Source organism: Marmota flaviventris, chromosome 2 (genome assembly GCF_047511675.1).
Source record: "Marmota flaviventris isolate mMarFla1 chromosome 2, mMarFla1.hap1, whole genome shotgun sequence".
Classification (NCBI taxonomy): Eukaryota; Metazoa; Chordata; class Mammalia; order Rodentia; family Sciuridae; genus Marmota; species Marmota flaviventris.
Window position 1 is genome coordinate 56,582,099 of NC_092499.1, and position 22,703 is coordinate 56,604,801.

The 22,703-nt window shown below is 36.3% G+C and overlaps 1 protein-coding gene across 4 annotated transcripts in view; it reads left to right on the plus strand.

Moving 5' to 3' along the window:
• Positions 1 to 1,627: 1,627 nt before the first annotated feature.
• The window catches only part of Prpf39 (pre-mRNA processing factor 39), a 33,499-nt gene continuing 12,423 nt past the window's right edge, over positions 1,628 to 22,703 (plus strand). The window contains exons 1-4 of one of the 4 annotated variants that reach the window (XM_027929506.3): positions 1,628 to 1,756; positions 15,229 to 15,581; positions 16,280 to 16,405; positions 17,065 to 17,183. In XM_027929506.3, the coding sequence (XP_027785307.1) occupies positions 15,258 to 15,581; positions 16,280 to 16,405; positions 17,065 to 17,183 (569 nt within the window). In that variant the 5' untranslated portion in view covers positions 1,628 to 1,756; positions 15,229 to 15,257. Of the gene's footprint in view, positions 1,757 to 6,866; positions 7,167 to 15,228; positions 15,582 to 16,279; positions 16,406 to 16,601; positions 16,671 to 16,773; positions 16,937 to 17,064; positions 17,184 to 22,703 lie in introns of those variants that run through there. The other 3 variants (XM_071607861.1, XM_071607862.1, XM_071607863.1) reach the window with 3 other exon arrangements.

Sequence of the window (22,703 nt, forward strand, 5' to 3'; positions counted from 1 at the left end):
ATTGCAATTCACTTGTTAATTTGGTAGGTACTCATTTCTGAGATCTTTTGGTGTCAACTCCAGGTCTGAATTACTTTGTTTCTATGGTGGGTGTGTACTCAAAGACAGATAACTCTGCCTAGGATGGGGAAGAAAGGTAATCCAGTTTCCTCTGAGATTATGGAGTGGGAGAGATCCGAGGGGAGAAAGGAGAGAGGAAGAGAAAGAAACATGCCCATTTAAAAAAATAAACTGTAGTGGCAGCGCAGCAAGAGCTATATTCAAAGCATAAAGTGGACTAGTGTTACAGTGTGATCATGAAAGACTGCATGTTCCATGCTAAGGAGTTTAGGTTTTCCTTATAAACAGTGAGGGAAACCAGTGTAAATTTTTAAGGAGAGAAAGAAATCAACAGCACTGGCTTAAAAGGAAAGATGTTGAAAACAAGATGAAGGAAATAAGTCTCCCGTCACTAAAAGTTCAAGAAGCAGGAGGATTTTTACAAAATGGTTATTGGAGGAGGTGGGATCTCAGAAATAATCTTATTTATTTATTATTTATTTTTATTTACTTAGTAAGAATTTGAGGCCACTTTAGGAAGATTGGAGAAATCAAAAAAGCACAGAAGGCTGTGCTTTGGCCACTAACAGTGCTTTTCACAGACTGGGGCCTGGCTTCTAGGTATCTCACTCCCTTGACTGCTTCTTCCCCAAGTAAACATTTAAAAGCTGTTGATTAAATCTCTAAAAAGCATAGCTATCTTGTCAGAGAAACCAAAAAAGTTAACTTGAAGAGTAGAAGAGGAAAATGGAAAGGGAAAAGCTGTAACTTTCCTGAAAGTGAGAGGCAGCATCTAATATCTTCTAATGTTGATATTTGGAAGAAAATGTGCTGATGAGAGAATTTATGACTAATGGAGTTCTGGACAGGTGAACAATGTCTTGCAGAGAAACATTTCTGGAGGTAGACAGATTCTAGGGAACAAAGCTAGAGCCCAGTTGTGATATTACTGAACCTTCAACAAAAGACTGCCTGGTAAGGGACGACTGAACACTTGCACAACTGAGGCAGGATCTTAAATGGAGAGAGATCAGATTTAAAAGAAAAATAACTTGTTTAAAAGATGGGGATGGAGGTACAAGTGAAGAGGTCTGCTAAGATCGTCAACATAAAACTGCCTGCCCCGCTTTGTCCAGAGGATAGCTTTACAGAGATCCTTTAATAAGTTTTTCAAACCCCTAAATTCCGGTAAACTTGGACGGGATGGTCCTTACCCATCTTGAAGTTTGGACGTTTTATGCTTAATTTCTGCTCTTTTCAGCTAAACTTTTTAAGGAAAAAGCCTGGGTAATTAGAAAAACTGCAGAAAAAGAATACCGATATTTTACTTTCGCGCGGGTGGAGTGCGAAGGGGGTCTCAGGGCCGTGTCTGCAAGATCTGGGAGGTGGGAGGCCCTAAACCTACCCCTTGGCTTTGGAAAATCCCCAATAACCACACTGCCTTCGCGGGGGTGGGGCGGAGGTGGGGCGGGGGGGGGGAGCGGAGGCGGGGCCCGGAGTTCGGCCGCCCGGATCCCGCGGAGGCCGAGACCTGCGTGCTGCGACCACGTGACTCGCTCGCCTCCGGATACCTGCGCGTGCGCACTGCGTCCTCGACGAGGCGGAGGTGGCTCTGGTGGCGACTGTGTGGCTGTGAGGACTGAGTCGGTGGGAGTGCCATCTTCAGCTAGGTTGGCCCAGGTTTCGGCTCATGGCATCGAGTGGCATCCATCCTGAGGTCAGCCAAGACCTGCCTGTCGAAATTGGCGGGAGGAGGTGGGACTCTGATCAGGAAGGGGCCTGAGGTGCCTCAGGCCGCTCCGGGCCCGCGGCCTCTCTCTCCCGCCCTGTTTAAGGCCTGGCTTGGGCTTGGAGCCCAGTTGTTCATTCCTTTTTCCGTCCCACCTGTTGGGTGGAGCAGTGCGAGGTTTCTTTTCTTAGACTGCACGTTTTTCTTGAGAAGTGCGGTTAGTCTGGCGGGGAAGCGTGGGCCGCCTCCACTGGATTGAGGAAGAGATTTGGGGATAAGTCTGAACCCTCGCTTCCCCCAGCGTGGCTGGGAAGATGGGAGGGGGCTCTTTAGTGCCGCGGAGGATTAGGAGGGTGTAATACAACTTCTGTTAATAAAGCATTTGGGTGCCTTGGAGGGTGTGTTCCGCCTTCTAACTGGAGAAGCAACAGTTTTGGGGCCTTGGGTCACAGCACCCCAAAGATCAGCCAGAGATTTTGGGCTGTGTAGGATAGAAACAAAAACTAGGCACGGAAAATCCCAGTAGGATCTTGTAAAGGAATCTGAGTGTTTATACCTTTCGTAATCAGAGACCAGGAACTAGTGTTTTTCTCGCTCCAAAATCACATCTTGAAATTAATAAATAATGTTTGAAGTTAATGGTACTGTTAATGTATTGTTGATGATGTATTTTTTTCTTTTTTAAAAAATGTATTGTTGATGATTCTGTAATACCATATAATTTTATGTTACTTTTTAGTTTGGCATTCATGGGGTCTTCCGTATTTGAGGGCTCAGTATTTGGCAACTGATTTTAATCTGTTCAAAAAATACTTTAAAATTTACAGCTGGAAAGGGTGAAGTTTAAGAAAATGTCTCATCTGGGGGAAGTATGGAGCTTACATTGGAACTTAAGTGTTTTGGGCTCTGTGGCAGTTTTAAATGGATTGGAAAAACAAACAACCCAAGCAACTACTGACAGGTTTCCTCCTCCCTTCAGGTTTATAACCTCATTTTAAAGTTGAAAAAGTTGGAACTCCACTCTTCTCGTTGTAGGGATAAAGTGACAAAGAAGTTATACTAAAGACCACTGGTTTTTAGATTGTGAATTCTGAAATAATTAGGGGCTGACTAGAGAAGGATAATTAGTAGGTGTATGAGATAATTGCAATGAGCATAAAAAAGCAGGATTTTTTTAGTCTCAGAATATTTGGTGATATATAGTTGAATATTTAAGATAAAGAATTTTGTAAGTCAAATGATAAAAATTGTGTGTCATTTTCAAGAGAAAGAACAGAATCTTCTGTGCTATGTTAATAGTTGTGGGTAAAACAGAACTTTTTTTCTTTTTTAATAGCCAAAGAAGGACGAAAGTAGTAGTTGTAGTCCAGTGATAATTTTTTCCCAAAGATTTGAGATGATGCAGATTTATATACAAGATCCAGTTTCTAGGATATATTAAGTGTTTAATATGTGGAAATCAGAAAGGTCAATCTGTGAACATTATACTTAGCCTCTAAAAATAGGTACTCAAACCAATGGTTATAGTAGCCCCCCCCCTTTTTTTTACAGCTGAAATCTAATTGGCTTATCTAAGGCTGAGGAAGAACTAATTTGTGGATTGCAAAGCTAGTTAGTTGATCTGCAGCACCCACACTCTTTTTTTTTTTTTTTGGTAGTGGGGATTGAACTCAGGGGCACTCAACCACTGAGCCATATCCCCAGCCTTATTTTGTATTTTATTTAGAGACAGGGTCTACCTGAGTTGCTTAGTGCCTTGCTTCTGCTGAGGCTGGCTTTGAACTTATGATCCTCCTGTCTTAGCCTCCTGAGCCGCTAGGATTACAGATGTGTGCCATCCATCGCGCCCTGCAGTACCCACACTCTTGACTTGCACTTTTAGTAATGACTTTGGATTTTTATATATTCTGTTCATGAAAAAGAATAATCAGTGGCATAAGTTTTGATTACCGCTACAGGTGTAAGAGGCATACAGAGCGTAAAAAAATGAATTATATTAAATTAGATGTCTCATATTTCATCAAATGAGTGTTGGTTATTTAAGTTGTCTTCCCAAAGACCTTTTAAATTTTAAGATGGCATGCTAATTGTTAGGTGTTTAATGTATATCATAACTATACTAAAAGTTAAATGTGTGATTTTAGAACTGTATCTGTTCTGAGTATTTTATAATTTGTCATGTTTTCTTCTGTAGTTTATTATTTTATGCTTATGTGATTTTTGTGAGAAAGTATAATATAGTTTAAAAAAAGATATCAATTGATTTTTTGAGTTGAGAAAAGGAATTTTGTTAATCTGGAGAAATACATTTGCCAAGGCATGAAGAATGTTTAGGCATGAAGAATATAATGTGCTCTGGAAACAGCAGTAAGGAAGAATATTGTAGGTTTAATATGTTTGGAAAGTTAAGTTAGGAATGGATGTGTCACTTACTTGTTCAGAGAAATTGTGCTGTTACACACCAGGCACTATTGTAGGTTATAGAAACACAACAGTGAATAAATCAAGATTCCTTTCTCATTAACTTTAAATATTCTAGTAATATTTGTTTATCTGTAGCAGTAGTGTTTATAGTGTAGTAGTGTTTTTCTTTTTTTTTTTTTTACTGCAACCCATAAAAAGGATGTACATGTAACATTACAACTCTGTAATCAGTAGTTGAATTGTGCATTCAATATGCCCTTAATGTGTTTGTGTATTCTGATTTTGTCTACTATTTGTTTTTGCATTTACAATTAGAAACTGGTTTGATACAATCTGCAGCTTGAAAACAGCAGTCTGGAGGTGATATAAAAACTACTTAAACCGACATATTAGTAGTATGAATGAAAAGAAGGGGTTAGTTAATTTTTATATCAAGGTATGTGTGATTATGTTGTGAATGAGGTTTAAAAGGATTAAATAACTTGTTCAGAATTCCTTAATAAGTAGGGAGGTTGGATCTTTAGTTCAGTTGTGTTGTCGTCTAGTGACCAAGCATTTTCCACTTTCTATTTGGTTATGAATGTAATAGGCCAGGTTTTAGTATGGGTAAGGACTCTGTTAATTGTCAGTTAATTGATAGTGTTCTAAGTCTCAAGGTGTACTATATCTGTATGTACTGGTAGACTTTGCCTTGACCCTGAAGAAATTTGTAATTTAGGAGAGAAGGTAAACATTGAACAAGTATCAAAATTGTGGTATGTGCTGTGGAGAAAAAGAATGCTGTGGGATTGTCACTAGGGACAACCTAACTTATTTGGGGAATGTGGAAACACTTTCAGGAAGTGATTTTTAAACTTTGCTCAGAAGAATGAATAGGCTTTAGTTAGTTGGAAGGCATTAAATGGTAATGTAAGAGTGGAATAGAGGGTTAGGAGAGCATTTCATGTAGAAGAACAGCTTACACTAAGGTCCCAAAACAGTGAAATGGGAGTGGGAGGGATGTTCCTACAGAATTTAGTAGAAAAGAGGCAAGAGTTGTTGTTGTTAGGATGGGGTTGAACCTTGGCTCTGTTCCTTCCAACTTATTTAAACTTGGACAAGTTGTTTTAACTTTAATAAATGTTAGTTTCTCCATCCTTAAAAGTGGGAAAATGGGATTTAACAAAATATATGATCAGTAAGTAGCATCTTTTAGTGTTATTATTGATAGCTGGTAATTGAAATTGTAGCAATACCTGCCTGATGACATGCCTTCATTCATTCATTCTTTCAAAAATAATGTGTCTTCTGTGTGCAAATCAATATACAGTAGTTGAATTTTGTGCATGTGTATATAATTGTGTTAAACTGTCATGAAACATTATGGTTTTTCCATGTCTTTATGCAAAAGCATTGTGATAAATTTTTATTCTCTTTTACATTTGAAAAAAAAACTGATCTAAAGCAATCTGCAGTTTGAAAGTTACTGATATAGTTGGGAGATAATGAATATGTGAATTATATCAATAATACTGTGAATAAAAAGGAGCCAGTTAATTCTTAAACCAGTTAATTCATAGTAGGGTCTACTAAATAAATTATTCACTATTTAGAATATAGAAAATGCTATGAATAAAAGTATAGCAAAGTGCTGCGAATGGGAATGGGTTACAACTTTAAATAATGTGATCCAAATAGAGTTTATTGAGAAGGTGACATTTCAGCAAAGTTTTAAAGGAGACGAGGAAGGCAGCTATGTTTGTATGGGGAATTTTCTTTTTGTAGAGGGAACAGCCATGCAAAGCTCTAAGTCTGTAGAGTATGGACTTTGAGAGACAGCAAGATGTCAGTATGGCAGGAACTGAGAGAGTAAGAGTAGATGAGTCAAAGAGATATTATAGGGCAGTGGACCACTGAAGGATATTGACTATTTGTGAGATGGAGCAGTGGAGTGAGTCTGATTTACATTTTTTAAACATAACTAATTCTGCTATATTATTAATAGACTAAACACAGGGAGTTGGGGATGGAGGTGGAGCAAGAGAAAAAGGAGGCGGTCCATAGAACCTTATAGAAGACTATAATGGTATTCCAGCTGCTCTCAGCTGGAATAAAAAAGGATTATAAGAAATGGAATTCTAGGACATTTGAAAGATTCCCTAACAGATTGATTGGTGTGAGAAAAAGGCAAGGATGATTCTAAGATTTTTTGGTCTACACAGGGGGAAGGAGGACTTTTCAGTCATTGAAGTGGGTAGAGCAAATTTGGGGGGACAAATCAGGAAGAGACTTGGCATTTTAATATTTGAAATGACTTTATATATGTAGGCAGTTAGATATATGACTGGAGTTTGGAAAAGAGGCCTAGGCTGTAGATAAACATTTGAGGGTCAGCATATATTTAGTATCTTAAGCCTTGTGAGATTGGGAGTTGAGTTAAAATGACCAAAGACTGAATCCTGGGGTACTCCAACATTAACAGGTTGAATAGAAGAGCACTCACTTCATCTCAGGAGATTGTCAATCAGTAGAAGAAGTGGTAGGGAGGTACAAGTAACATCAGGATATGGTATGATCTGGAAGCTAAGTGAAGAAAGTATATCAAAGAGGAGAAGGTGATCAGCTGAGGACAAAATCTTGAAGTTACTAATTCTTTTTTTTTTTTTTTTTTGTAGCAGGAATTGAACCCCAGGGCGCTTAACCACCAAGCCATATCCCCAGCCCTTTTTATATTTTATTTTGAGACAGCATCTTGTTAAGTTGCTTAGGGCCTCCCTAAGTTGTTGAGGCTGGCTTTGAACTTGTGATCCTTCTGCCTCAGCCTCCCAGTTCTCTGGGATTACAGGTATGTGCCACTGTGCCTGGCAAAGTGGTACTAATTCTTATGGGACTGTGAGAAGCAAAGATTCTTCAGAAAAAGAGCACCCAAGATAGGAGGAAAACCAGTTGAATGTCATGAGTCAGAAAAGGCAAGAAAAGAAAGCCTGGCATGGTGGTGAGTACCTGTTATTTCAGCTACCCTGCTACTCAGCTATTTAGGAGACTAAGGCAAGAGGATCTCAGGTTCAAGGCCAGCCTGGGCGATTTAGCAAGATTCTGTCTCAAAAAGTCCTGGGGATGTAGCTCAGTAGTGGATCACTTGCCTAACATGTGGAAGGCCTTGGGTTTAATCCCCAGTACTGCAGCAACAACTGTCTACTATTGAATAGAAAGTCATATTTCTGTTGTATACTGTGAAGATTAGAAAGATGAATGGCAAGTATCCAGCTGAATCTATGAACTAGGAAATTGTGAACTTGAATCTACACACACACATTCATTATTATATAAGACAGATGAGGGGTATTTATTTTTGAATGCTAATAGAAGTAATCTAATGCAGTAAGAGGAACTGATAAGAAGAGTAAATTAAAAGAAATTCTTGGGAAGGTGGGTGGGATAAATGTTTCAAGTCTTGAGTTCTGGTATTGGCCTTTGGTAGGACCAGAGATCTTCATCCATTGTGACCAAGTGGTTACAGATGCATTGAGAGTAGAAATTTGGTGGTAGGAAAAATGAAGAAGTCACACTTAATTGCTTATGGTCTGAAGAAATTATGAGACTATATAGAAACAATGATTATGTATTTCAACTATTGTTGCTAATAGCACAATAAAGATACTAAACAAATACTTTGAGAACAGAAAGGAAGAAAGATGATAAATAAGTTGAGAGGTAGTAAATCTAGTATAATAGATTTACTACCTAAGTTATAAGAAATTTTAAGGGGATAGAGGATATAGAGATCTAGTTGCTCTTGTCAACTAGGTCATTAAACTAGACTGTATAGTATACCAACTGATGGTTATTTTCTTAGAAAAAGTGCTTCAGTGAGCACCCTTGTTCATTGTTGATTTTTTCCAAATGCCTTTAAAAAGAATTATTCTAACCATGGTCTCCGAAGATAAGAATGCTCGGTATGACTAAAAGTAGAATTAGTTGAAAATCTGAAGTAGTTTAGATGTAGAATTTCCCTTCTTTGTCCAATATAGCCAGTGAAAAATTAGATGTTTATTGTTCAAACTGGATGGAATCAAGAGTTTTGACACATAGTGGAATGCAGGGCCTGGGTAAAAGGTCTTAATGAGAATGGGAAATGGAATAGAATGTGAGATCATCAGCCCCATTTGTTGTTTTTGCTCCCAGAATGCTGGTTGCCTTTCTTCTGTTTTTCTAAGTTGAAAGATTCTTTGGGGAAACTTAACCCAGGTGAAAAAATGTATAGCACTGATATTTAGTGGATTCCCTTAACAGAATGTCTTTCTGTAGCAAGATCCAGCAGTTGTGAATCCTGTCTAACTTGCAGAGTAACTTTGTAATGTCTAACATTTCTTCCTGAATGTAAGTTTGAAGATCACTATACTTGAGACACCAACGCAGTCAAAAGACATTTAGAAGAAGCACATAGTGCTGAGAACTGAGGAAATTTAAAGTGAATTATGGAGAAATGACAGAAGATATTGCATTAGTGAAAAAGGAATGGGAGACTTAACAAAAAAAAATCATTCAGAGAATAAGAAATGGAAATTTTAAGCTTTATGCCTATATTAAAAATCCAATATAAGGAGTAAGGGATTATCTCTTGTAGAATGAGTCAAATCAGTAAAAACAAAGTTAAAAAGAAAAAAAGAAAGATTAGTTCAGGAGGTCCAACATCTAAATAATAAGAGTTCATCAAATAGGTAATAGAGAAATGAAAGGGAGAGATTTTATCAAAACAAAACATTTCTAAGAATAGAATGGCATAAAAATCTAGGTTAAAATAGGTTGTCTAGGGAAGGGGATGTAACTCAGTGGTAAAGTACTTGCCTAGCATGTGCAAACCCCTGGGTTCAGTCTCCACCGCTGCAAAATAAACAAATAAATAAAGTAAAATAGGCCTTCTAGATTGTAGTAAGGGAGTAAAAAGTTTTGATACGCTATTGCACAGTAGGAATACTATGGATAATGATACTATATATGCAAAATATATAGAAGAAAGGGTTTTAAATGTCTTACCATAAAGAAATGTTTGAGGAAATAGGTATGTTTAGCCTGCTTTAAATGTTACAAGTAGGTCAGGGAGTGTTGCTCAGTGGTAGAGTGCGTGTTTAGCATATAAAAGTCCCTGGATTCAATCCCCAGTACCCCCTACCCCCGCCAAAAAAAAAAAAAAAATACATGTACCAAAACATCACATGATATCCGTAAGTAAAGCTTTTATATTTTTATGTATCAGTTTAAGAAGTTAAAAAAGTAGTTTTCGAATGAATGCTCTGCAGAATGAGTGGAAAAAGACTCCCATTAAGGGAGTGTTTCAGTACAAGCAGAAAAAAAAGAAACAGTCTACTGAGAAACAGGTCATGTGGAGGATAAGGGATAAATTGCATCACAAGCTGGGCAGGGTAGTGCACATCTGTAATCCCAACTACTTGGGAGAAGAGGCAGGAGGATCAAAAGTTTCAGGCTAGCTTGGACAACTTAATGAGACCCAGTCTTGAAATAGAAAATAAATAAAAAAGGATTGTGTGTGTAGCTCAGTGGTACAGTGCCACTGAATTTAATCCCCAGTACTTAAGAGGGCGGGGGTGGGGGGGAGACCATATTTCTTCAATAGTAGTACCAGATGCTAGGGGACAGTGAATAGATTCTTCTAAAACTCTTAAGGAAAAAATTCAGTCTGGAATTTTATACTTATAAAATTTCTTTTGTTGGTGTTACTGGAGTTTGAGGGAGTACTTTTCCACTGATCTGCATCCCCAGCCTCTTTTATTTTTTTTATTTCAAGATAGGGTCTCACTGAGTTGCTTAGGGCCTTGTAAATTACTGAGGGTGGCCTGGAACTTGTGATGCTCCTATTTGAGTCTACTGAGTTGCTGTAAGTGTGCCACTGTGCCTGCTTATACTTAGAAAATTTATCATTTTTTTTTTGTAGGCTATAGTAATGATCCTCTAGAAGATGGAATTAATCCATTAATTAAAAAAAAGAATGAAATTATGTCACTTTGAGGAAAGTGGATGGAACAGCAGACCATGATCTTGAGTAAAATAAGTCAGATGCAGGAGAAAAGTATCATTAGTTTTCTGTTATGGGGAAGCCAGAGTGAAAAAATAAGGACTCAGCAGAAAATGGAGACCATTAGGGAAAAGGAAGGGATCAGAGGGAGAAGGAGGGCATAGTGTGGGTATTTGGTAGTGAAGTTGATCGGATTATGTTTTTATGTATGTATGGATCTGCCACAACGAAACCCATCATTCTGTATATTAATATACAACATAAAAAATGAAAGAGAATAAATGAAGAAAGAAAGATTTTGGCGGTTATAGATAGGATTCATCCCCCAGGGAATAAGTAAAAGGACTATGTTAGATCAAAAGGAATAGGCAAACCTAGACAAGAAGAATCGATAGAATTTGCTGTGGAACCTTAGATGTTCTCCAAAGGAAAAGTGGAATTGATAAATATGCATGACATTGTTTTTTGAAGGACTTTTTATAAGAGTTCTAGTAGGATATGGTTTCAATTTTGAAACACAAGAAGGTAAATGAAAATAATAAGATTTAAAGGGTTAGAAGCAAGAAAGCATAATTATAGTATACAGGGTAGTTTAGCTTAAAAATATTTACAGAAACACACTAATGTAAAACTGAATATGGATTTAACCCCAATTGATATGATTATATTAGGATCATGAGAGGGAAATGTATGTTCCCCCCCAAATTAGGAAATAAGATATGCCTCCAGATAAATTCTATACTCACTACCAGTTTCAAAATTGGTAGCATTTTTTCCTATTAAAATTTCTAATGCAAAAAAATTAAGTGCACTGTGAAGGTAATTTTTATTTTTTTAAATTTATTTTAAACTATAAATTCTTGTTGGTATATCACTTCCCAAGGAATTCAGTGTTTTACTATTATGCTTTCATTTTTGTGAATTTATAGTTTTTAAGAATTTCATGTTTTTATTTTATCTGATGTTCTTAACCTATCTCTGAGGCAGGTAATGTAAGTCTTATTAGTTTCCTTTAGAAGTGAGAAGCAAAAACTGACCTAGGATCACACAGTATTAAGGGAGAGAGGTAGAATTCACTTTACTTCCCTCTTTTCTTATGTATACATATGTGTGTACACACATACACAATTTCATTTTTGAGGTACTGGAATTTTTGGTACCAGGAATGCTTTATTACTGACCTACATCTCCAGTCATTTTTACTTTCTTACTTGAGACAGTGTCTCCCTAATTTGCTGAGGGTCTTGCTAAGTTTCTGAGGCTGGCTTCAAACTTGTGATCCACTTCTCTCAGCCTCTTGAGTAGCTGGGAATGCAGGAGATCATGCCCTGGTCTCTAACTGATATTTATCATTCTGTACTTTTTATTTGGAACCCGTGCTGTACTACTTACGATGTATTAAAAGAAAAACTTTTGACAAATTTAGCAGTGTTTTGAGGAAAGAACAATTCATGATTAGAAGTTCACAGCATCTAGTCTGCATCAGTGGGCAGTAAGTATTTATAGACAGAACATAAAAGTAATCACAGAAATAGCTTGATTGATTATAGCTAGGTAGTTGCCTTATTTGGATATAGTCTGATTAGTTGGCTGCCTGTGATTGGCAGAAGCTCTGCTGCTTATGATTGGCTGTGATCCAGCTCTCTGTTAAAAAGAATTAGGCTTCTAAGGTTTCCATTTGTTTATATGCTGAAGTTAGGTTGCAGTTTATTATATAGGAACTCAAAATACTGAGAAAGGCTGGGTGCAGTGGCCCACTCCTGTAATCCCAGTGGCTCAGGAGGCTGAGGCAGAAATTGGAATGTAAGTTCAAAGCTAGCCTCAACAAAAAGTGAGGCGCTAAGCAACTCAGTGAGACCCTGTCTCTAAGTAAAATACAAAATAGGGCTGGGGATGTAGTTCAGTGGTCAAGTGCCCCAGAATTCAATCTTGGGTAACCCCTCCCCCCAAAAAAAGTACTGAGACAGCTTCAGGTCATTGACCTCTTGCTTATTTAAATATTTAACAAATGGTAGAAAAATTTAGCTCCTTTTTGCACATTATATTTCCTAATTTGGTTATACTGTATAATGTTTTACTTTCTGTAATTTTGGTAAAATTACATAACAAAATTTTACATTTTTCCCCCCTCAAATCAGGAAAAAGGACAATTTGTTACATGCCAAAGGCATGGGAGAGTTAAATTCAAATTGATAATGTTTACCATTTTTTTTTTTTAACTTTTTAATATTTATTTTTTAGTTTTCGGCAGACACAACATCTTTGTTTGTATGTGGTGCTGAGGATCGAACCCGGGCCACACGCATGCCAGGCAAGCGCGCTACCACTTGAGCCACATCCCCAGCCCCGATAATGTTTACCATTTTTAAGTGTACAGTTAGTATTGCCAAGTATATTTGCATGATTGGGAAACATCTCAGGAAGTTTCTAATCTTGTAAATCTGAAACTTTATACCCATTAAACAATAACTCTTCTTTTCCCCATTCTTTGTTAAGAATAAACTAGTACTAATGATTGACTTGGAATAACTTTAAAAATAAGTATATTTTCTTTTGGCTCTGTGGTTTATGAAGTAATCATCAAAATGAATTCCCTAAGGGTAAGGCTGATGTTCTTAATTCTTTTACAACAAGTAATTGTAGTGTATGGAGTAATTGACAGTGTATGGAGTCTCTCATGATGCAAGGGTGTGGTAAATTTGCTGATTCAAAGAAAATAACAAACCCTATATGTCCCACATAAATATGCAATTAGAATAGGGTAGGTAGTAAATGACTCAGAATTTGTCAACTGGCAGGTGCGGGTGGCACGTCCCTGTAATCTCAGCTATTTGGGGGCTGAGGCAGGAGGATTGTAATTTCCCAGGTCACTTTAGGAAATTTAATGAGACCCTGTCTCAAAATAGAAAGGGCTAGGATGTAGCTCAGTGTTATGGGGCCCCTGGGTGTAATCCTCAGTACTACATTCCTCCCCCAAATAATGCATCAACCAGCAGTCTTTTTTTTTTTCTTTCTTAAACTGAACTATAAAATTTTTAAAAACCCACAAGTTAGTAATTTGCATATGAAAAATTAATCTTCAAATGTGCTTTTTTTTTTTTTTTTTAAAGAGAGAGAGAGACAGAATTTTTTAATATTTATTTTTTAGTTTTCGGCAGACACAACAGCTTTGTTTGTATGTGGTGCTAAGGATCGAACCCAGGCCGCACTCATGCCAGGCGAGCGCGCTACTGCTTGAGCCACATCCCCAGCCCCAAATGTGCTTTTTTTTAAAGGAGAGAGAAAAGAGCAAAATAAATTTAGAAATTTGTTTGTCCTTTCATAGGACCTAAAGTGGTCTTAACTTTGGAAAAGTTGATGACATTCATCAGACTCATCCAAGAAGAGAATTTATTTTTCTGGTAGTCTAATATCTGTGTTGATGATATCATAATAAACACACTGTATATATGTGCACACCAATCTGTCAGAATTTACACCAAAAACTGAGCCTGGTGGCGCATGCCTGTAATCCCAGGAGCTCTGGAGGGTGAGGCAGGAGGATTGTGAGTTCAAAGCTGGCCTCAATGTGGTGAGATGCTAAGCAACTCAGTGAGACCCTGTCTCTAAATAAAATACAAAATAGGGCTGAGAATGTGACTCAGTGGTCGTGCTCTTGAGTTCAATCTCCAGCACCCCCCCAAAAAAAAGAATTTACACCAAATAAATAAAATACAGTTGGTGTTAACAGTTGTTCTCCCTACAAAAGTTGGATGTTTTTTTTTTTGTGTGTGTTCTTTTGGCTTGTCTGCAATTTTTTGGGGGGTGGGGGGTACTGAGTATTAAACTCATAGGCACTCAGCCACTAAGCCCCATCCACAGCCCTATTTTGTATTTTATTTAGAGATGGGGTCTCACTGAGCTGCACCTTGCTTATCTGAAGCTGGCTTTGAACTCAATGGTCCTCTTGCCTCAGCCTCCCAAGCAGCTGGGATTACAAGCATGTGCCACCACGTCCTGCTGATTTTGTTATTTTATTTAAAAAAATTTTTTTTTAGTTGTAGTTGAACACTATATCTTTATTTTGTTTATTTATTTTTATGTGATGCTGAGGATCGAACCCAGCACCTAGCACATGCTAGGCTAGCACTTTACTGCTGAGCCACAACCTCAGACCTTTATTTTGTTATTTTAAAGAAAATCCAGCTATGGGATGGTTGGCTTCAGGGATTTTTTCTTTGTGTGTGTGTGTGTGTGTGTGTGTGTGTGTGTGTGCGCGCGCGCGCGCGCGCCCATGTATGTATACTTTGTTTTCTTTTTTCAATTTCATGACTACTTTAAAAATCTGGGTTTCACTACAGTGTACAAAAATTTTCAAGTCTGATTTCCCATGAAGATAACTAGGAAGGTGTTTAAAACAAATATAGATTCCTTGGCTTCAATTCTATGGCATAGCCCAGAAAGTTGTACTTCTACCAAGTTCTCTAAATGATGAATCCTTACAATGGGTAAACTGTACAATGGAACTTTTAGGTCACATTATAATCGTAGATTGGATTTTAGAGGATAATGACAAAAATAGTTCATGTCATCTCGTGGATACTTTGTTACCTATCCATTATCTTGTCTCACCACTGTCTATCTTACTAAATAAACATTAATTTTCTTTAAGGTACCAATATACCTAATCCTGTATAAAGGATAGTGAAACTGGAAAAAAAAAAATCTCTGGGAAAACTTTTGATTTTCTGATTAAAAAGAACAGTTATAACAATGTAGTTCATCTATACTTATGTCCTACCTTGAATTTGATCATCATCCAGCTGCTAAGCTTTCTGTTTTGTGAGAAAATAAATATTTGTTTAAACTGCCATCAGTAGATAGGTTTTCTATTATTTGCAGACAAAATAATCAAATTAATTTGATCAAGTTCAAACTATTCCATTTCCTTAATCATAAATAGGGCTTTAAAAGGTGATGTTGATGCCAAGTAATTTTATTAGCATTTGGAAGATGTTTCTCTTTTGTGTGTGTGTTTCTGCAGATTATTAACTGAAGACAAAATACGTAGCTATGCAAAATTCTCACATGGATGATTACAGAAATTCTAATAATGGCAGCACAGACAACAGTTCAGAGGTAGTGGTAGAACATCCTGCTGATTTCAATACTGAGATTATGAATGTTACGGAAATGGAACAGTCACCTGACGGCTCTCCCAATGTGAATGCGTCTACAGAAGAAAGTGAAATGGCAAATGCTGTTGACCTTCCAGTGACAGTGACAGAAACGGAAACAAATTTCCCTCCAGAATATGAAAAATTTTGGAAAACCGTAGAAAATAATCCTCAGGATTTTACAGGCTGGGTATATTTGCTTCAATATGTAGAACAGGAGGTTAGTAATTATTAAAATGGTATCTGAGGGTCAGATTAATCTGGCACATGCCTTAATCCAAGTGACTAAAAGGGCTGAGGCAAGATGATCACAAGTTTGAGGCCAGCCTCAGCAATTTAGTCAGGCCCTGCCTTGAATGAATGAATGAATGAATGAATGAAAAATAACTGGGGGTGTAGCTCAGAGGCAGAATGTTCCTGGGTTCAGTGCCTATTACCACACACACAAAAAAATTTCAGATTAAGTTGAATAATATTAAATACATACATTTTTGTTTTGAAAATAACTTAAAGCATATTTGTATATTAGGAGAGTTAGTATAGTTAAAGCCTAATGTTGTACAGTGATTGGGGTTTTTATATATGTGTGTAAAATTATTGAAATACAAAGTTACCTTAAGAGACTGGGGATATATATATATATATAGCTCAGTGTTAGAATTTTTGCCTAGAATGCTTGAGGCCTTGGGTTCAATCCTATAGCACCATCAAAATATAAAACTAAGGGCTGGGGATATAGGTCAGTTGGTACAGTGCTTGTCTCGCATGCACAAGGCCCTGGGTTCAATCCCCAGTGTCACAGTAAATAAATAAATAAACAAAAAGTAAAAAGTTACCTTAGTATTTGACAAAGTTAGTTTCTTTTCTTTTTGATAAAAACTTCTAAGATATTTAAATGCCTTGTTTTATTTTCATCAGAATCACTTGATGGCCGCCAGAAAAGCATTTGACAAATTTTTCATACACTATCCGTATTGCTATGGTTACTGGAAAAAGTATGCAGATCTTGAAAAGCGACATGACAACATTAAGCAATCAGATGAGGTGCGTACATCACTGAATAAAGTTGATTCCATTAGGTACTGTAAGCCAGTTAATAACAAAAACAAAAGAATTTTTTTTTTTTTTTTTTGGCTGGCAGTACCTACCATTTATGGTCAAACAATTTTTATAGGGTATTTTATTTGCATTTGTCACTCTTGTGGCATTTGTAGCTAATATTTTCTCTCTTTGTTGGCAGGTGCGTTAAACCTCTACAGTTTGTCAAGCTTTGCAGTGCAAGCCTCTGTATTACACTGCAGCTTAACAAGTAGGGCAGGGCTTTTCTCTCACTTACATTTATTTCTCATTTTCCAAACAATATAGTTGGTTTACTAGTCACATTTGCTACGTCTTATTGCATTTTTGGTCAGACGCTGTCATTGATGCTCTAATGGGTCTGTGCCCTATGGTCTGTAACCCAAAGCCTGCCCACACAACCCGGTCAGAATGCAGGGACTGCTGCGCTTTGAAGATCAAGACTCTGCACGTGGGGATCAGAACATTGCCATGTTCTATCCAACCTCCACCCAAATGGTAATGGTAGATTATTTAAACAAAATTCCAGTAATTAGTATTTCTAAGGTTCACCGGATAACACAGTGTTGCCTCTCTGTTAAGGAATAATTAAATACTTGAAGTACAGTTTATTGTTTTCTTCTTAGGTGTATCGCCGGGGACTTCAGGCAATACCCCTTAGTGTTGACCTTTGGATTCATTATATAAACTTCTTAAAAGAAACTTTGGACCCTGGTGATCCTGAGACAAACAGTACAATAAGAGGGTATGTGAGACATTGGTATTCAATTGTATTTGAAGATATTTGAAGATATACTGCTCATGAATGCTAACTTAAAAGTTTAACTTTTGTGCTTCTTTCCCACTACTTAATAGATACATGTAATGAATTTATGACTATTTTTTAAAATGCAGATGATAAAGCCTTCCTCCATTTTTGTATCCCCTTATGTCTCCAATTCCACTTTCCTCATGGTTAATGGCTTGATGTACATGCTTTCGAGTATATGTTGCATATGTATTTGTATGTGTATTTTACATATTTTCTTTTGACTTGTTTATTATTTAACATAATGTTTTAGAATTCTTTATACCATATAATTTTAAACATTACAGAGATATTTTATGGTGTCCAAATACTGTATTTGTAGGAAATAATCAGTGCTGTAGTGAACACTTCTATAGAAATCACTATTTTTATAGAGTGTGCTAGAAATGGAACTCGGTCAAAGGGAATATACAGCTAAGTTTTATCAAATGTTCCTCAAAAATGGTATTGGTTTTGAACTTTCACTGTGAATAAAATTAGTCTTTTCCCCATAGCCATAGCCATATCACCTTTTTTGTTTGTTTTTTCTCTTGCTGTAATTTGTGTATAGATTGCTTATCTCAGTTTATCATCATCTTATATTTTTTAAGTCTTTGTTATTGATGCTCTGGTTGAACTCAGGGCCTTGTATTGGCAAGGCAAGTACCCTACCACTTAGCTACAAGTACCCTACACTTCTACAGCTCTGTTACTTATGATTTGCTTATTTTCTTTGGAATTGTGTTTTTGTTACTGATTATAGTAATTGGTTGATGTATTTTTTTGGTTTTGTTTTCAAAAAAGCTGTGTTAATATAGTTAAACTATTTAACCACTGTTAAACTGCTTATAACAAAAAGTAGTTGCTTTGTGTTCCTTCAAATATTATTAGTTGATTCTTCTGAAATTTTCATTATATGTATTTAAAAGTGGCTCTATACTGCTTTCTCTCTATTAGTTGCAGACATTATGTATTTATTATGGTAGATGAGAATTTAGCTCATTTTACCATATTTTTTAAGTTTTTATCTTTCCAATATAACTATTGAGTAGATTGCAATAAATCTATATGTGTTTTATTTATTCTGGATCTATAAGTATTTTTCCATCATGCTGTTCTCTGTATTTTATAGCCTTTTATTTTTCCCAGAGTTAATTACTTCTCCGTCTCCCATTTTTCCCATTTGTATAATAAAAGGTTTTTTGTCTAGCTTTCCAGAAAGACCTGTGAGATAACCTATAATTCCAATTTTTTGACCTCACTCTTCTGCAACTTGAACTGGTTGTTCTTAGTTCTGCTATGCAGAAGTTTATCTTAGGATTTCCTTGACATGATTCTAGGAGATATCTTTACCTCACTTCTGAGTTTCATGCCTTGTTTATTGGAGTTTATTAGATCCACACTTCCTTGACTTATGCCCACCTTAATAAAGAGGAGTGTACCCTATAACTTCTTAATAAAAGGATACCTGGTAAAAAAAATAATTTCAAGTTCCATTAGGGTATAGAATTTGGTATTGAAAATCATTTTTCTTAAAACTCTCCATTTAAAAAATATATACACACACACATAAATGTATATACACATACATATATATATATATATTTAATTGATGGACCTTTATTTTATTTGTTTATTTATATGTCGTGCTGAGAATTAAATGCAGTGCCTCACACATGGCTAGGCAAGCACTCTACCACTGAGCCACAACCTCAGCCCACTCTCCAGTCTTTTTTTTTTTTTTTTAAATATTTTTTAGTTGTAGGTGGACACAATATCCTTATTTCATTTTTATGTGGTGCTGAGGATCCAACCTACCTCATGCGTGCTAGACGAGCACTCTACCACTGAGCCCCAGCCCCTCCATTCTTTTTTTTTTTTTTAAATGTTTTACTTTTTAGTTGTAGGTGGACACAATACCTTTATTTCATTTTTATATGGTGCTGAGGATTGAACAGAGGGCCTCACGCCTGCTAGGCCAGTGCTCTATCTCTGAGCTACAACCCCATTATTATATATAGCTTATATTGTTGCTGTTGAGAAGTGTGATACTGCTTTTTGGGATTCTTTTATTGTTACTTTCTTTCCATGGAATATTTTAGGATGTTTTCTTTATTTTTGATGTAAATCTAATTTTATAATGATACGCTTTGGTGTGGATTTTCTTTTTCTCGTTCATTGTGCTTTAGTTGATGGTTTTGTTTGTTTTTAAAATTGGGGATGTGCTTGTCTTTCTGTTCTTAGAAATGTTACTATTGTGGATATTCTTTTGTATTTCTTTCCCTTGGTTTTCTCTGTTAGATATTAGACCTCCTATTTTAGTCATTGAATTTTCTTATTTTCTCACTTCCTTTTTTTGTTTCCCTTTCTTAGTCCTTGATCCTTGTATAGGATTTTTAATATCCAGATACCTTTTTTGTTCTTTGAATGTTCCTTTTCTTGTAGCTTCCTATTTTTGTTTCACACCTGAATATTTTTTTATTATTTCTTTGATAATATTAGGGAGAAACTTTTTCTATGTCTCAGCACTGTATTCTCTAAAATTCTTGTGTTTATTGTCATCTAAAATGGCTGATCTGGATTTCTGGGTTTTTTTTTTTTTTCATTTGTTTTTAGATATACATGACAGTAGAGTATATTTTGACATATATACATAGAGTATAACTTGTTCTAATTAGTATCCCATTCTTGAACATCATGTGGAGTTTCAGTGGTTGTGTATTCATATATGAACATAGAAGTTATTTCTCATTCATTTTACTGTTTTTCCTATTCCCATTCCCCTCCCTTCCCTCATTCTCCTTTGTCTAATCCAATGAACTTATGTTCTTCCTTCCTTCCTGACCCTCCGTTCCCCCTTATTGTATTAGCATTGCATGTCAGAAAGAATGTTTGACCTTTGGGTTTTTGGGATTGGCTTATTTCACTTAGTATGTGAGCCTCCAGTTCTATCCATTTGCCATCAAATGCCATAATTCCATTCTTCTTTATGGCTGAGTAATATTCTATTGAGTATATGTATCATATTTTATCTATCCATTCATCTGTTCAAGGGCACCTAGGTTGGTTCCATAGCTTAGCTATTGTGAATTGAGTTGCTATAAATATCGATGTGGCTGTGTCACTGTAGTATGCTAATTTTAAGTCCTTTGGGTATATACTAAAGAGAGGGATAAGCGGATCAAATTATGGTTTCATTCCTGATCTGGATTTCTGATGTGATTATAATAAACTGTATGGAAGGTCTGTGTGTTTTGTGTGGGACATTGACAGCTGGCCTAGAAGGCTTCAGAGTAGGGTGACCAAGTGGCCACTCAGATTTTTGTTGGGGGTAGTCCCAGTATTGGTCTTATTCCAGATCCAAGCAGTTTTTTAGAAGATGATCATCTGAACTGCCTTTAGAACGCAAATCTGACTTCTGAATCCCCCAGGAAGGCAGAAAAGGGAGGTGAAGATTTCTAACCAATTATTTAAACAGACCTGCATCTAAACCCTCTGTCTTTTTTTCATTACCTACTATCCTCCCGTCTCCTTCTCCATGCTTTTGTCAGTATTTGATACATTAATTTTCTGAATCACTTTGAGTTTCTGCAAGGACACTAATATCTATTTTATTCTTCTAAAAACCTTACACACCCACTTTTATCCACATACACATACTTTTAATATTTCTATATATTAAACATTTTTCCAGTGTTAGTATGTGTCACTTTTGCTTAGAGTGCCTTTTATCATACAGATTTTTGTTTAATGTTTTCAGTTTTCAGCCTTATATTGGTTTCTGAGTTTTTTTTCCTAATTTGCCAAGAATGAATATTGTATACTAATTTTTTAACAACATTTTGTCATTCATTCATCTGGGTGTTGTGAGAAAGGTACTAGCCTTTTATTTTTTTCCTCTTTATTGAATAATTCAGCCTTTCTACATTGGTTTAAAGTACCTCTTTTTTTTATATACTAAATACTCATGTACAGTGGTCTGTTTTGTTTTCTTGGGCACTCTTCTGTTGCTCTATTTTTTAATTACCATAATTATAATAAAAGATAGCTTGTTCTCTTTCAGGAAAATGCCTGCTGTATTGTCTTTTATGAAAACATTTTGCATTTTTTTAAGACTAGACAAATATCAGAATTTTCTCTTCCACCCAAAATTCATTAGTGCTTTGATTGGGTGGGATTGTGCAGTTTTATACTTTTTGAAAAATTCCCTCTTGATTTTAAGGTACTTATTTTGAAAATATGTCTCAAAGTTTTATTTCATTAGGATATCAAATTCTGTGATTAAAATTGCTTACAGAAATCTTTTTAAATGAACTAAATATTTTAAAATACTCATTTTTGCATTAGACTTTAATTTTAAATTTTTAGAATTGGGAGGGGCTTTTGAGAGTTTCAATATTTGTGTAATTCTCATTACCTCACGAGGCAGCTGGGTCTTTTGTTGGACAGTTGTTTTGTTAAAAAGTATTCATTAAGTTGGTTCCACAGTTTAGCTATTGTGAATTGTGCTGCTATAAACATTGATGTGGCTGTGTCCCTGTAGTATGCTGTTTTTAACTCTTGGGTATAGACCAAGGAGTGGGATAGCTGGTAAAATGGTGGTTCCATTCCAAATTTTCTGCGGAATCTCCATACTGCTTTCCAGATTGATTGCACTAATTTTCGGTCCCACCAGCAGTGAATGAGTATGCCTTTTCCCCCACATCCTCGCCAACATTTATTGTTTCTATTCTTGATAACTGCCATTCTGACTGGTGTGAGTAGTTTAGACTTGCATTTCTTTTATTATGAGAGATGTTGAACATTTTTTCATATTTATTAATCGAATGTATATCTTCTGAGAAGTGTCTCTTCAACTCCTTAGCCCATTTATTGATTGGGTTGTTTGTTTTGGTGTTCAGTTTTTTGAGTTCTTTATATATCCTGGAGATTAGTACTCTGATATGTGTGCAACCTAGATGCCCTTCAATAGATGAATGGATAAAGAAACTGTGGGATATAGTGAAGTAAGCCAATCCTAAAAAACCAAAGGCTGAATGTTCTCTGTGATAAGTGGATGCTAATTCATAATGGGCGGGGGGGGGCATGGAAAAATGGAAGAACTTTGAGTGGGGCAAAGGGGAGGGAGTTATGGGAAGGGGTGTTGGGGTAGGAAAGATGGTGGAATGAAATGGACATCATTACCCTAGGTGCATTTATGACTGCATGTATGATGCAATGCTACATCGTGTACAACCATGGAAATGTAAAGTTGTGCCACAGTTGTGTACAATGAATCAAAATGCATTCTGCTGTCATATATACCTAATTAAAATAATTTTTAAAAAGTATTCTTTAGTGCTGGGGCCATAACTCAGTTGGTAGAGTGCTTGCCTCCATGCACAGGACCCTGGATTCAATCTCAGTATTCTTTAGATTGAAGTAAAATTTACTTCTCTTTTAAATTCTTGTTTTATTTTGTCTTTTGCCTTAAATGAA